Consider the following 13,697-nt stretch of genomic DNA (forward strand, 5'->3'; position numbering starts at 1 on the left):
TTTGATAAAACAAGTATCAATAAATATTTAGGCACTTATATATTAGAAACTTGCAATATTATTTAAATACAAAAAATTATTTTGAGTTTAAATTTGTTAATAGTATATTTCTTTAGCTTTCTAAGACTGTTGATATGGGGAGGTTTTTAGACACTAAAGGAATAAATGAGTAATAAGTGGACTAATTCTTTTTACCCTAATCTTAATTATCTTCAAATTGAAAGGATTCTTCTACTGACTTCTTTAAAAAAATTCCCTTTATTTTCTCCTAAATCCTATTGTTTTCTTCCCTTCCCACATTATTCAGTCTAAAAACATTAACTTGTTTCCTCATGGTTAAATAAAAGCTCTTCTCAGGACTTCATTGTGTATATATTAAATATAAGCCAGCATGATCCCAAGTTATTTGGGTCCCTTTTGATTCTACGTGGTTTTGTTTTATGGAAGATAAATTCATCAGCAGTACTGCCCGTCTTTCAGTTGAGTATTCAGTGTTACTGTGTTCATGGTGGCAATAGTCTCTGTAAAATCTTGGGGAATATTGTTTATCATTGATTTGTGTAAAATTACACTTTGGGGCCTGACTGATAGAATTATTTATCTTGGGAATGCATTATCAGCTACCAATCATAAGATCAATAACCTTTCTGTATTATAAAAATTACAACTTTATGGATTAGGGGCTGGGGAGGTGGCTCAGCTGCTGAAGAACCTGCCGTACATGCATGAAGACCTGAGTTTGGATCCCAATCACTCACAGGTGGCAGGGCTACCAACTATGTCTCTAATCCCATGGCGGGTGGGAGTGGGCGGAGTCCTAGGTCATCCTGCCTGTCTGTGAGCTCCAGGTTCACTAAGAAAAAAGTCTCCCCACACACCAGGAAGAAAAAAAAAGGACAGAATGACCAAGGAAGGAAGACATCTGACATACACAGTACCCCACAACAACAGCAAAGGCTTATGAGTAACTTCATAAGTAACTGACTTCAAACATTATTTGGACATAAGCATATGGTATTTTAAGGAGAAAGATTTTCCTTAAAGAAGATTGGCTACCAAGTTATTTATACTTTTGGTTATGTTGACTCTGAGTATAACTTAACAGAATTTGGGGGAAAATAAAAAGTTACTTGGAGGAATTGTGGTATTTGTGTCTCCGCCTACAACCAATACAGTTTTAATGAAGAAGTGTGGTAAGTTTCAGTACAGCAGGTCTTGATTCCTCTTTGATTTCTTCCCCTTCTTGGGACTGGTTGCCATATGTAAGCTTTTCCCAAGCAGTATACAAAATGTCACTTGGAGTTGTTTAAGTTTTAAAGATAATACTAACTTGTCTGTGGGTCACATGCGCTCATCTGGGTGTCACCAGGGTGAATGCTTCCAGCCTCTTAGATAGCTGTTGTGAGTGTTGAATGCACTGCATTAAAAGAAATGCTTGGCTTACTCTTTTATTACTGTGCTTGTTTAGTGGTAACGTCACATTGGTGAGCAATCTGTGCAGGTAATGGGGACACTAGTGATCACTTTGTAATTAATGCTTAAGGTGCTATTTTCAAACAGTTGCGCGAAACTTTTTCTCCGAAAATTTGTGAACCCAACCAGAGACTGCCAACAGGTTTAATTTTTCTTTGCCCAAAAAAACTCGTGGGGTTTTTTGTTTGTTTTGTTTTGATTTTTCCTTTTTTTTCCTTTTTTTTCCCTTTTTGTGATCAAGTTTTTAAACTAACTGCTGAGACCATGTGTGTTTTTTTTTTAATTTTAGAGAAAAATAAATAAATAGCACAAAGTGATGTTACCCAAGCAAGGCCTTCTAATAAAGGAGTGGTCCCCTCACCCGCCCCTCCCTTCCTGTGCGAGTCCTGCTCACATCAGTTTCCTTCCATCCAATTAGGCGACCTGGGAGACCCAGCCAGTACCGCCCAGATGGACTTCGGAGTGGTGATGGGGTACCTCCAAGGAGCTTACAGGATGGAACCAGGGAAGGTTTTGGACACTCCACATCACTCAAAGTTCCACTGGCTCGATCTCTGCAGATTAGTGAAGAGCTACTGAGCAGAAAGCAGTTGTCCGCAGCTGCCAGCCTTGGTCCGTCTGGGTCACAGAATCATGGACAGCACTTAATCTTATCCAGGGAAGCCTCTTGGGCAAAGCCTCATTACGAGTTCAACCTCAGCCGCATGAAGTTCAGGGGAAATGGTGCACTCAGCAACATCAGCGACCTTCCTTTTCTTGCAGAAAACTCTGCCTTTCCAAAAATGGCACATCAAACAAAACAAGATGGAAAAAGGGACATGAGCCATTCATCTCCTGTAGATTTAAAGATACCACAAGTTCGAGGAATGGATCTTTCTTGGGAGTCTCGCACTGGTGATCAATACAGCTATAGCTCTTTGGTAATGGGTTCACAAACGGAGAGCGCGCTTAGTAAAAAATTAAGGGCTATTCTTCCAAAACAAAATAGAAAAAGCATGTTAGATGCTGGACCTGATTCTTGGGGCTCAGATGCTGAGCAGTCTACCTCTGGACAGCCATATCCCACATCGGATCAAGAAGGAGACCCTGGCTCCAAGCAGCCTCGGAAGAAAAGAGGGCGTTACAGACAGTACAACAGTGAGATACTGGAGGAAGCCATCTCAGTGGTTATGAGTGGAAAAATGAGTGTTTCCAAAGCTCAGAGTATTTATGGGATCCCCCACAGTACACTGGAGTACAAAGTAAAGGAGAGGCTGGGCACTTTGAAAAACCCTCCAAAGAAAAAGATGAAATTAATGAGGTCGGAGGGGCCAGATGTCTCTGTAAAGATTGAATTAGATCCCCAGGGAGAGGCAGCACAAAGTGCAAATGAATCAAAAACTGAGTAGGAATATTGTAGAGTGCCAATTACTGTACAAACTGGGTGAGCACTACTGCATCATTGTTAGTTGTCCCTGTTGCACCTGACTTCATTACTGTGACACTTGCTGCTTTGCAGGTTTTGCATTGACTTGTGCACAGAGGTGAAAGGTGCATTCTGAATTTGCATATTTTAAATTTCCATGTGCAGTATGGCTCGGAATATTGTTTGGCCTTTTGCATGTTTCTCTACACAGAGAATTGAGTTACCTCACAAAGACCAGATCCATGGAAGTGGACTCCTTGCCTGTACAGCCTGCTTGCTTTCCTTTATTTTCTTTCTCTCTCTTTTTTTTCTTAAGTTATGTTTGTCTTTACTTTAAAAAAAAAATAAGGAGGAGGGGAAAAAAACCTTTTCGAATTCACCTCTGTCATATTGGGAGCTTTATTGTTACAAATTGAAAAGCCATCTTTCAAAAATATCGACATTTTTCTTACACGATTCAACTAATTGAAGAGTTAAACTAAAAAAAAGTGAACCTTTGACTTTAAGATATTTGGTTACTTGATAAATACTTGTGTCATTTATAATTATGCTTTATCATTTTCTTTTCATTATTAATTAAATTTACCTACTAAATTAGCAATGTCTTAGTGCTCACCCAGGGGCAAGGCGTGGAGATGTGCACACACTACCTTCAAAATGTTTCAGTTCATTGCTTGGAAAACTACCTTTGCTGTAATTTCATTTGAGATTTTCTAAGGGTAGAATTTGCTCTCACCAACAAGTGAGATTATAGCCTTATCTCATGGAGGACGCGCTCCCTTCTTACTCAGGAGCAGTCAGGGTACATTTCATAAACAATGGAGGATGCCTCATTTTAGCAAGCTTCTGTTTCTTTATATTTTTCAGTGGTTTTACAGAAGTGGTCATGTATTAACCAACAACTGAATATTGTTGCAGCCATTAGTTCTAAGGAATCTAAGCTGTACTTTCTGGGAGTCAATGTGCATTAGTAATTATGGTGTGGCTAAATGCTGCTTACACTTTTCAGCCTTGATAATTCCTATATAGATGAAGGATTTATGGTTTTGTTAAGAAGAAAAATCCGCAATCCCAAGGTGACCTAATATGATTAGGTTTAGCTCACTGGAGTTTTCTGTTTAACTAATTCAGATACTGCTACAAGATTGGGAGAGGTTGGATTTTAGATTTTAGTTAATTTTGTTTAGCTGAACTTCCCCTAGTCCCCCACCCCTTATTCTTAATGGCATCCTACATAATATCCCCTTCCTGGCCTTTTCTGGTTGTTTAGCACACATTTCAGGCCCTTTGCGATCATGTTTGTGAGCACTCATGGAAGACCGTCTTGCGCTCTGTTTGAGGTGGGCACGTGAGATTGCGGTGATTTACGTCTAGAAGACTTGTTTTTGACAGATAATTGCAAGAATTCCTGATATAAGTAAAGCTAGTGGGATTTAATCTTTACAATCAGATTAAAATTACTGTTTTGTGCAAAGCAAAATCCACACTATGTATACTATATGCTAGTCTTCTGAGAAAGGTGATTAGGCCCTTCTAAATGCTTAGCCAAACCCCCAAATTATTGACATTTCTGAGTAAAATAAAGTAAGCAGCCAGTGTTCGTTAGGTTAAAATTGGTGATTTTTAGGAGAGTACTAACAACTTGAGAAGTAGTAGGAATATGTCCATATAGTCCTCAGGCACAAATTCCTTACTGAAAACTTTGAACCCATTAATTCAATTAGGTGAAAGATAGATTTCACTCACAACCTGTGTGTTCAAAGGTTAGGCACACCATTGCTGCTGTTAAAATTAAGGCACTGCTCATTTTTGACATTGGTTGGGTGTGGATCCCTCTTTTGATTTGGTTATTTTGTAAAGCAATTTAATCAGTGGATGACCACCTATTTCTTGACTTTTTAGTCTCAACAGACAAAGAGTTTGGTAATATTAATGTGACTGCAATATTTCCTAGCCCAGCTGGAAGTTGCAATAAAAACACAATATGAGATGCATGATTTTCATCTGCAGTTTGAAGGAAGTTGTGTGAGGTTTGCTGAAAGCAAAAGGCTAAGCTTATGAAGGAAAACCTCCTTTGTTCTCTCTCAGTTTGTTAGTACACAGTTAGTTGCCGGCATGGTTCCTTTTTGTGCAATGCTGGGGTACTCAGTAGCCCAAATTTGCTGCAAAAAGATCCTTTGAGAAATTAACTTGTGCTTTTATTCCCTCTCAGAATGACATCATGAAAGGCCCATTTGAAAAAAAATCTGGCCCTAAAAGTTGAACCTTTGTACTTTTACTCTTCAGAGAGGTTTAATCCTTGTGGTAGTTTGTAGTGGTGTATGAGTTGAGTTTCGTAACTTTTGTCAGTGTAGTGTAATGGGAGTGACCATTTTACTAACATAACTATTTTCTATGTGTGTTTCAGTGGATGACAATCGAGCAGCAGAAGAATGGTGTGCCTACCCTTTAATGCTGCAGTTTAAATAAGAGAACTTGTATTGTGTCATTTCAGACTGTAGGCTGAGCTGTAAATAGTGAAAATTGAGTACTTCTATTGTTTGTTTTGGTTAGAAAGTGAATTTTAAAAACAAACCAAACTCTAAACTTCTCAGATTAAAGTCCTGAGACCTGAAGATTGTAATATTCATGTCTGTGAAGCTTTTTAACATTACACTTGAGATCAGTCATGACTTGATATTCAGGTAAATTTTCTTTTCCAAGAAGCTTTTGAATAAGCATATTTTCTCCAAAGGTTGGTTGGTTGGCTGGTTTCTCTCTTTCTTTCTCTCTCTTTTCTTTTCTTTCTTTTGCTATTGTGATATTTTGTTTGAGTATAGATTGTTTTAAAGCACTAATTGCATTACATTGGTAACTGCAATATAAAATAGCCATTATTGTTTTGTGAAGCATGGTTGAAATTAGATAGTGGCCCCTTTTAAAATTCATGAGCCTCTCAAAAAAAACTAAAAAAAAAAAATACAAAAGCTGCTGAATATTTCAAAAGATATATATATTTTACCTTATTGTAGGTTTGTAAAGTTAGTTTGTAATATTCAGGTGCACTTTTAATGTTAAACTTTGTGTTCAGAGCTCCATTATACTGCATATCTCTTGGAGGTGGCTGTCTTCATACCACAGTGATCCCTTAATATTTGATTTCTCTCTTGATTTGCCACTATGCTGTATGGCACTTTCAGTGTAGATATTCTAGTTTGGAGACGTCCTCATAATGTGTGATGGAGATTGGTCTACTTGCATGCTTAATTTCTGCTAATCAGAGTTTTGCATGGCCCAGACAACAGTTGACCATTTTTATGGTATGGGAAAGTATAGTTCATAACTGCCTGTCACAAAAGCCGTTTTTCTCATATTTTCCAGTAAGGCGAATGATGACATTATTCAAATTACATAACATTATTTGAATTAATGGTAGGAAATAATATATTTATAATAAATCCTTGCTTTTTAGTGAGAGAACATTGACATCACAGAGTACATAAGCTACAGTACTGTGAAATCAAAAAACACTAAACAGTTTTAGGTGAGATATAGTTGGGATGGTATTTTATTATTAGCATTCTTATTTCTGAAAGAGCAGAATCAGTAGGCATAATCCAATATAGTGCATTATTTTACTTTGTTCCATAGCTTTTCAAATGACTGGATTGTATTGTATTGAGCTATACACTTTTATTCTGCTCCCCAAATACCATGAAGGACAAGGTCTCTCTTTCAGGAAAAAATATTTATATTTGTGTATAATACTTTTTAATATAAGTTTGTTGTTATTCTGAAGTTTAGATGTTGCTTGATAAAACTTTGCTACAGCAGATCATGAATATGAGCAAGGCTTTGTGTAATAGTAGGGTCCTTATGTGAAGTTAACTACTGTTCAGTTCTGGTGAGCAAACTCAGAGGTGTGAAGTGTGTATTAGCTTTATTTGGTACAGTTTTACTTTTCAACATTGAAGTGCTTTAGAACTCTGGTTATCTTATATAAATCATTACCTCAACCAATTGGCATTTCTGTTCCCCAGTGTTTTACCTTAGCTGTTATTTGAGCTGTATGGGATCAGATAGCAAAATGTTATGTGGCACAAGGAGATGTTTAGTTCCCAATTTTCTGGAGAGAACTCTTAAGTCAGACTTAAAATGACTACCTGCTATGACCCATATCCTAGCTACCTTCTGTCATTGGGCAACTTGAGCTGCTAGTGCGCTCTCCACCTACCCCAAGTAAGCACATGTTGCCAGACCTGGTTCTAAGCCTTTCTGATCCTTTTACATTTTATTACCCCATGATGGTCAAATTTAGATTTATTTGGTTATTTTCATAAAACAAATTGTCAGGTCAGTGTCAGAACCTGAAATTATTTTGAGCTGTCAAAGCATATGTATGTATGACAATTAGTGTTACATTAACAACTATTACATCCTATTATTTCCTTTTGAAGCAAATTTCTGAATCTGTAATTCTTTATTTAACCAAATGCTTGAGTTGTTTTCACATCTCCATTCTTATGTTTATTCAGGTTGCTGTCATTGGTGATAGAATATTACAGTAGGTTAGATGACCACTTGATATTTTATTAGCAGATTGAAAGTTACAGGTTAAATTTTGGCCTTCAGGAAGATGGAAGATCATTGTTCTCGTTCCCTTTCATAAGAATTTAATTTTCATTAATATGCTGGTCAGTCCAGTATTACTCAGACCTTGATGGCTTCAGCCACATAGTGCGTTTAGGAGACTATTGAACTATATAATTTTTTTTTTGGTTGGCTGGTTATTTGTTTTTTAAAATCTACTGAAAAGTACATATGCACACACACATATATGTATATACATACATATATACATATACATGCATACTTGTGGTACAAGGCATACAGACCTCCATACTCTGTTTTGGAATAGTTCTGTTCTTGAGACTTGATTTGTAAACATGATGACAAGGGGAAACGCAGGAAACACTCTCCATATCGCCTTTCACTCTAGTTTTTACACTCATCTTTTAAAGAAGCAAACTTCAGCCCTGTGGTATTAACACTGTGGCTGAGTTTTGTGTTGCAGAGGATTTTAGAGCAGGGGATAGAACATAGGATGGACAGGTGTAACCTTTAGAGAAAAGGATAAAGATCAGCTGCCCCCAGCTGTAGTAAATAAACTAAGAGTGAGTCTCAAGACACTGTACTAAAATTTGATCATGTGTTTTTGATTGGAAAGTATTTACATTTTTTGAAAATGAAAATTAAATCTAATGTTTATTTGGCAGACAATAAACAAGAGTTAATTTTACAATTATTTGGGAGGTAGTTTTAAGATTCCCAGTTCATTTAGAGCTGTATCTATAAAAAAGCATGAAAAGCAAGCACTTTTAGTAAACCATAGATTTATTTGGATGTAGCAAATATTCATAATATTTAACCTTTATTGTTTGAATGTGAAAATGAACTCTTTACTCCTTGAACTGTCATTGAACAGGCTCAAGATATTTTCAACACTGGAAATGACCCTACACACATACCAAATAAATAATTTAAAGCAGTGAAACATTTGAAGATTATTCATACCTCTTAAACTTAGATTTGTCTTGAAAAACAGTTTGTGAACCTATAACCAGTATTAGTGCAGTCTTGGGTTCCTTGTTCTGCATAATTGCACCCTTTCTCAGGTATGTCCTGAAAACAAATTTTTAAATCTCCTTGGAGATTTAGATTCTCAGTGGATAGTGTGAAGGGGTGGGGGTGGGGGGTTGGGAGTAGTTGGACACAGGATACTGACACAGTAGAGCAGGGATTTTTAACATTCAGTAGCCAAATAGAGTTTCAGTCTAGAATATTTTTACCCCCACAGAATGAACAAAACGGTTCCTATTTGATAAACAACCAGCGCTACACTCCTGAGTCTTTCATCCGGTGACTTTCCTGCTTGATGGAAGGGTGTATATATATATAGCAAACCTCACTATCGTTAGGAAAGCACTTCCCCAAACTTTTCAAGTTCTAGAAAAGGGATAAGTCAGCACTTTTCTGTTAAAACACTAAAGTCTTAATTTACCTTCAGAGTCTTAGGTACTGTAAGTTTTAGGATGATTATTTTAAAAACCATAACTACATGATATGGGGTCAAATCACATTTATATAAATAATTCTTATTTTAACAAAGGACAATAGCATTTTGTATCTTTCTAGTACTTCTAAGTAATTGCCTCACTTTCCCCATTTCGTTTTAGCACTTCTGGCTTAGGAATTTGGAATCTGAGAGGAAGCAGGGGAATTCCCCAAAGGAAACATGTTATCAGACCATTTTAGAAATGTAAATCACTAAGGAAATGGGTAGAGATTCTCTCCCTTTTAAGTCTTCAGGGAATGAGCAGTATTTAGAATCTTTGGCTGAAATTCAAGCCTTTTTACTGTGTAAATTTTTAATACTAATTCACTGACATGCTTTTTACATCAGAGGACTGATACGGATCTTAATGGTTTTAAGTTGTGGAAGGGTATATTTCTAAAACCAAGGGGGGGGTGATTAACTAGGCTAGTATTACCAGCATTAGTGAGTTTAAGAAATCTTAGTATGTAATAGCGAAGTGTTTGATTAAAAGTCTAATCCTATATTGATAGTCAAAATTAGTTACATTCTGATCTAGGAAAGATAGTCATTGGATATTGATATGCTGTGCTGTCAGGAAAAAAAAAAACAGAAGAAACCTTTATCCGACTCCCTCGTGTGCGTGTTCTGATGGGATGTGTACTTAACAGTGGCTTGCTGCTGCTTTGGGGGAAAACGCATGAACTACATGGAGCGTTCGCGTATAATTCTCTACGACCTCCACTTTAAACTGTCAGACATTGGTGTTTTATCAGTCCACACTGTTAAAAAAGCTAATGTTCTTAGAAAATCAACGTGTACACACTGTTTAAAAACCCTCAGGGACAGTTTTCACACTTTCCTCACTCAATTCAGGTACTTTGATGCTATTCTTAAACCTAACAGTGACTTGTATTTTTCTGTTTTGCTTTTATTTCAACGTGCTGGTAGCACATCTTTGATGAATGTCAACTTAAAAACTCAGTTCAGGTATCCAGGTATAACTCAGCCAAACAGATTTTAAAGCTGCATAACTTTCCAGCACACGGTGCCTCACACTCTTATAGTGGCATTCTATAGATTCAGTTATAACTACTGAGCAGGTAATACGGGGGTTCCTGTTAACAGTGTATTTTTTTAAACATGCACACATGTATAGCCACCACACACACACTTAAACTATATATTTTTAAATGCCACTAATAGCCAGCACAATGAAAATAAGTGACATTCCTAGCTGCTTCTGTCAACTGTAACAGATGCAGCTCCTCCTTGATGTGGCTCTTGTTTCCTCATCATAGCTACTACTAAATTCAAGCACTGGTCCTTGGATGTCTGACCTCTACATTCTCTTTATGCAATGTCTTCAGAGACTCTGTGCACTGGCCACTGTGATGGAGCCATTGGGCCATACGTGCTTTGAGTTTATCAGTAGTGAATCTGCCAAAGTTGGTATTTTAACATTAAGTATGTAAAATGTCAAAAATGAGCAGAGGTCTAGGTCTGCAGACAGCAGGAAGTTTTATCTCAGTGTATTTTACAGCCTCAAAGACCTCAGTGACAAGTTCCTTCTGATGGGAACTTGTCTTTTAAACACTTGTTTCCCATAGTGCTACCTGTGGTTAACAAAATAAGTCACCCCTCTGCTTTACTATTTGATATCTTACATCCAAAAGAAACTCTAAAACCCATAGCCTTTGAAGACATGGAAAATGGCATTTTTCAGATTTCTAGAAGTTCAGTGTCATGCAACAAAACAGGAACCCCCTTTACTCTATGGACCTCATTTCAATATACTGTTTACAGTTTGATGGAATTGTATAATTTAATATTTCTCTTGTACTGTAGTTAATATTTATTTACAGATTTTTTGTACTGTGTGATTTGAACTTTTTGTTCCTGCTATAATCATTTGTTTATGTAGTAGAGCACTTATGATCACACGTTAAGTTTTTGGGTTTGATTGCACTACATTAAATTTTTAATGCAGTTCTGATTTTGACTGGACTAAAATAAGCTGTGTCTTAATGTATGTGATGAGTACTTAAATTTTAATCCATGTGGTTCCCCTTCCCTTTTTTTTTAATTTTTTTTCTTTTTTGCATTGTATGTCAGAAGCACTACTTCTTTTGTGCATGTGTAAGACTTAATGGTTCCATTGTATTATTTGACCATGACATTTTGGAGAAACATTCCCAGCTGTAATGTTGTGTATGGTAGTTCTCACTGGATGCTAGACTTTAAAAACCACTATTCTTCTAATAAATTTTGTTGTGAAAACCTGTTTTTAAAGCTTGGTTTCTGTTGCTTAAGATTTTAGTGCCTTTAAACAGTATACAGAAAGGGTATATGAGGTATACATGGCAGTTGGAGTCTGTGACTCCAAGTGAAACCTTGAAACCTATCTAGCTCACTGGAAATGCTGCTGCAGGATTCTAGGTTACTCTAATGCAGACACTGCCTTGCCCCTCACGTGCTTACTGACTTGATACTATCCCTGGACTGTACATCCATTTTATTGAATTGTTTACTTAAAAATAATCTTTTCAGCTAACCACGGTTGCACAATGCCATCTTCTGCTTGAAAGTCAGTATTTCATAATTAAAGTAAATCTTCTTAGCAGGATTGGTTGCCAGAATAGAAACCCTGGATAACTAGTTTGTTCTTGGGGCACAAATAGTAAAGCATCCTTGTCAGCTGACGAAGGTGTTCCAGTACTTCTGATTTGTTGGGAGGCTGCTGCTGAACACGCTGTGGTGTTTGGAAGCTGGGGGGTTAAAGCCGCATGTTATGAAGTGCTTCTTGTAAGGAGTTAGAAGAGCTGAATTATCCTAAAGATTAGAAATATGAGTGAAATATTTTAGGGAGCTTTTTTTCAACCTCATGTTGAATATAAGCAAAAAATTTACATTCATAGAGGATGATGTTGTGCACAGTTGATATTTTTTGTTTATTTTATTATTTATTTGGTCTGAGACAGATTGGCTATAGAACTATGTCTTTTCAGTCTGATGTTTGTGAAAATAAGGTCTCTGGTTCATACTACAGATGTCTGTTCGCTTTATTTTTCCTGTTCACTTATGATGTGTTTGTAGAATATTCTTCTGGAGACTAATTATTCATAAATTTTCTGGGCTTGTCATTTCCTGCTACTATCTACTGTAAACTGGTGGCCCTGTGTGACAAGACTTCAGACAGCTCATGTGTAAACTTGTGCTTCGGTAGCCTGTCTTCAAGCCTGTGCTTGGCTTTTGAACTACTGTGGCCCAAGTTTTAAAAGTAACATCTTTTAAACCAGAATTTCTTCGATTATGCTTATGTTTGAGGGTTAGTTTGGTGTCCTGGTGTCTTAACAGGTACAGGAAGCAGAGAAACTTTAATAGCAGAACGGGAGTTGATAGGGGAAATGCAATGGGAGGAGTGGTGTGGCATATCCTGATTTGTATTCTCTTCAAGACTGAATTTTTTTTCTCTATAAACATTTATATTTAAATATAAAAACATGCTTAGGTCATGTAATTCCAGATCTTGTAATGAGTGAGGTGCAGTAGATAATTGCTCTTGTTATAGTCAGACTCCGCATCATAATTTGTTTCCCAGGTAAGCACTGTAACAGAATTGTTATTCAACTTACAGGCTGTTCCATTTCCTGTTGTGTGTGCTTGAGTGGAGTTGGTAGTGTGAACTTCAGGTAGCATTTACAGCTAAAATACAGTTGATTTTAGAGACTAGTGAGACATAAACGGCAAAAACGTTGTAAAGAAGGGAACGTGTACCGCAGCGTTAACCCACTGTTTGGTCAGTGTTCACATAGGATCCAGAAAGTCAGCAAATGTCAGAACTGTATCGGTTGGGGCTAAGCTTGTGGCATGGTGGTGAGCCTTTGCAAACCCTAATGAGGCTCTCGCCTGACCTGTGTAAGTTAAAAGAAGCCCCTGAGCTTTAGATCCTGATTCTGAGGGTTTTATAAGCATCTAAGAATATTTTGTAGTGCTTATTGATTACTATTTCATTTACACATTCAACAAGAGTTTTACCAGAAACATACTTGCATTTGTATCTGTGAGATGAGGCCTTTAGATCTTTTTTTTTTTTCAATTTTGAATCGTGTACAAAATTTTAATTACATGCAAAAAGATTAGTTTGAATATTGGGAAATAAGTAGCAACCCTTTATAAAATAATTAGGTCTTAGAAACTAGTTTCATCATTGCAGTATTTTCTAAATGAAAAAAGGTTAAAATAGATTTTAATGTTTTATGTTCAGAACTAATCCACTGTGTTAAGTGTTTATTTTGTACTATAAGTGAATGAGATAGTTCTTTTGCAAGAATAATCAAGTACTCTGCTTTTATTCTGTTTACAGTTTCTCTGTTGGGTGCTGGCTAATTCCTCCTTCAGTATTCAGACATAACATAGACCAGGGTGGGGGTGTGTGTCATAGGTTATATCCAGTTTTAGTCAAAATTAACTTTTTTTTTTCCGAGACAAGGTTTCTCTGTATAGCCCTGGCTGTCCTGGAACTCACTCTGTAGAGCAGGCTGGCCTCGAACTCAGAAACTCACCTGCCTCTGCCTCCCAAGTGCTGGGATTAAAGGCGTGCGCCACCACCACCTGGCCAAAATTAACTTATTAAGAATATATAGAATTGAACCCTACACCCAGAGTACTATGATAATTTATACATGTAAAACTTAAGCATATTCTCTGTTTTCAAAGTGTCTTGCAGGAGCCCTCTTCCCCCCC

The 13,697-nt window shown here is 36.9% G+C and overlaps 1 protein-coding gene across 12 annotated transcripts in view; it reads left to right on the forward strand.

The window, feature by feature from the left end:
• The window catches only part of Lcor (ligand dependent nuclear receptor corepressor), a 104,754-nt gene that overhangs the window by 64,566 nt on the left and 26,491 nt on the right, over nt 1-13,697 (forward strand). The window contains exon 8 of one of the 12 annotated variants that reach the window (XM_031390316.1): nt 1,892-11,234. The exons of the other annotated variants lie outside the window; for them this stretch is intronic. Coding sequence (XP_031246176.1) covers nt 1,892-2,861 — 970 coding nt within the window. The 3' untranslated portion in view covers nt 2,862-11,234. Of the gene's footprint in view, nt 1-1,891; nt 11,235-13,697 lie in introns of those variants that run through there. 12 annotated transcript variants of the gene reach the window in all.

The sequence above is a fragment of the Mastomys coucha genome, unplaced genomic scaffold (assembly GCF_008632895.1).
Source record: "Mastomys coucha isolate ucsf_1 unplaced genomic scaffold, UCSF_Mcou_1 pScaffold21, whole genome shotgun sequence".
Lineage (NCBI taxonomy): Eukaryota > Metazoa > Chordata > Mammalia > Rodentia > Muridae > Mastomys > Mastomys coucha.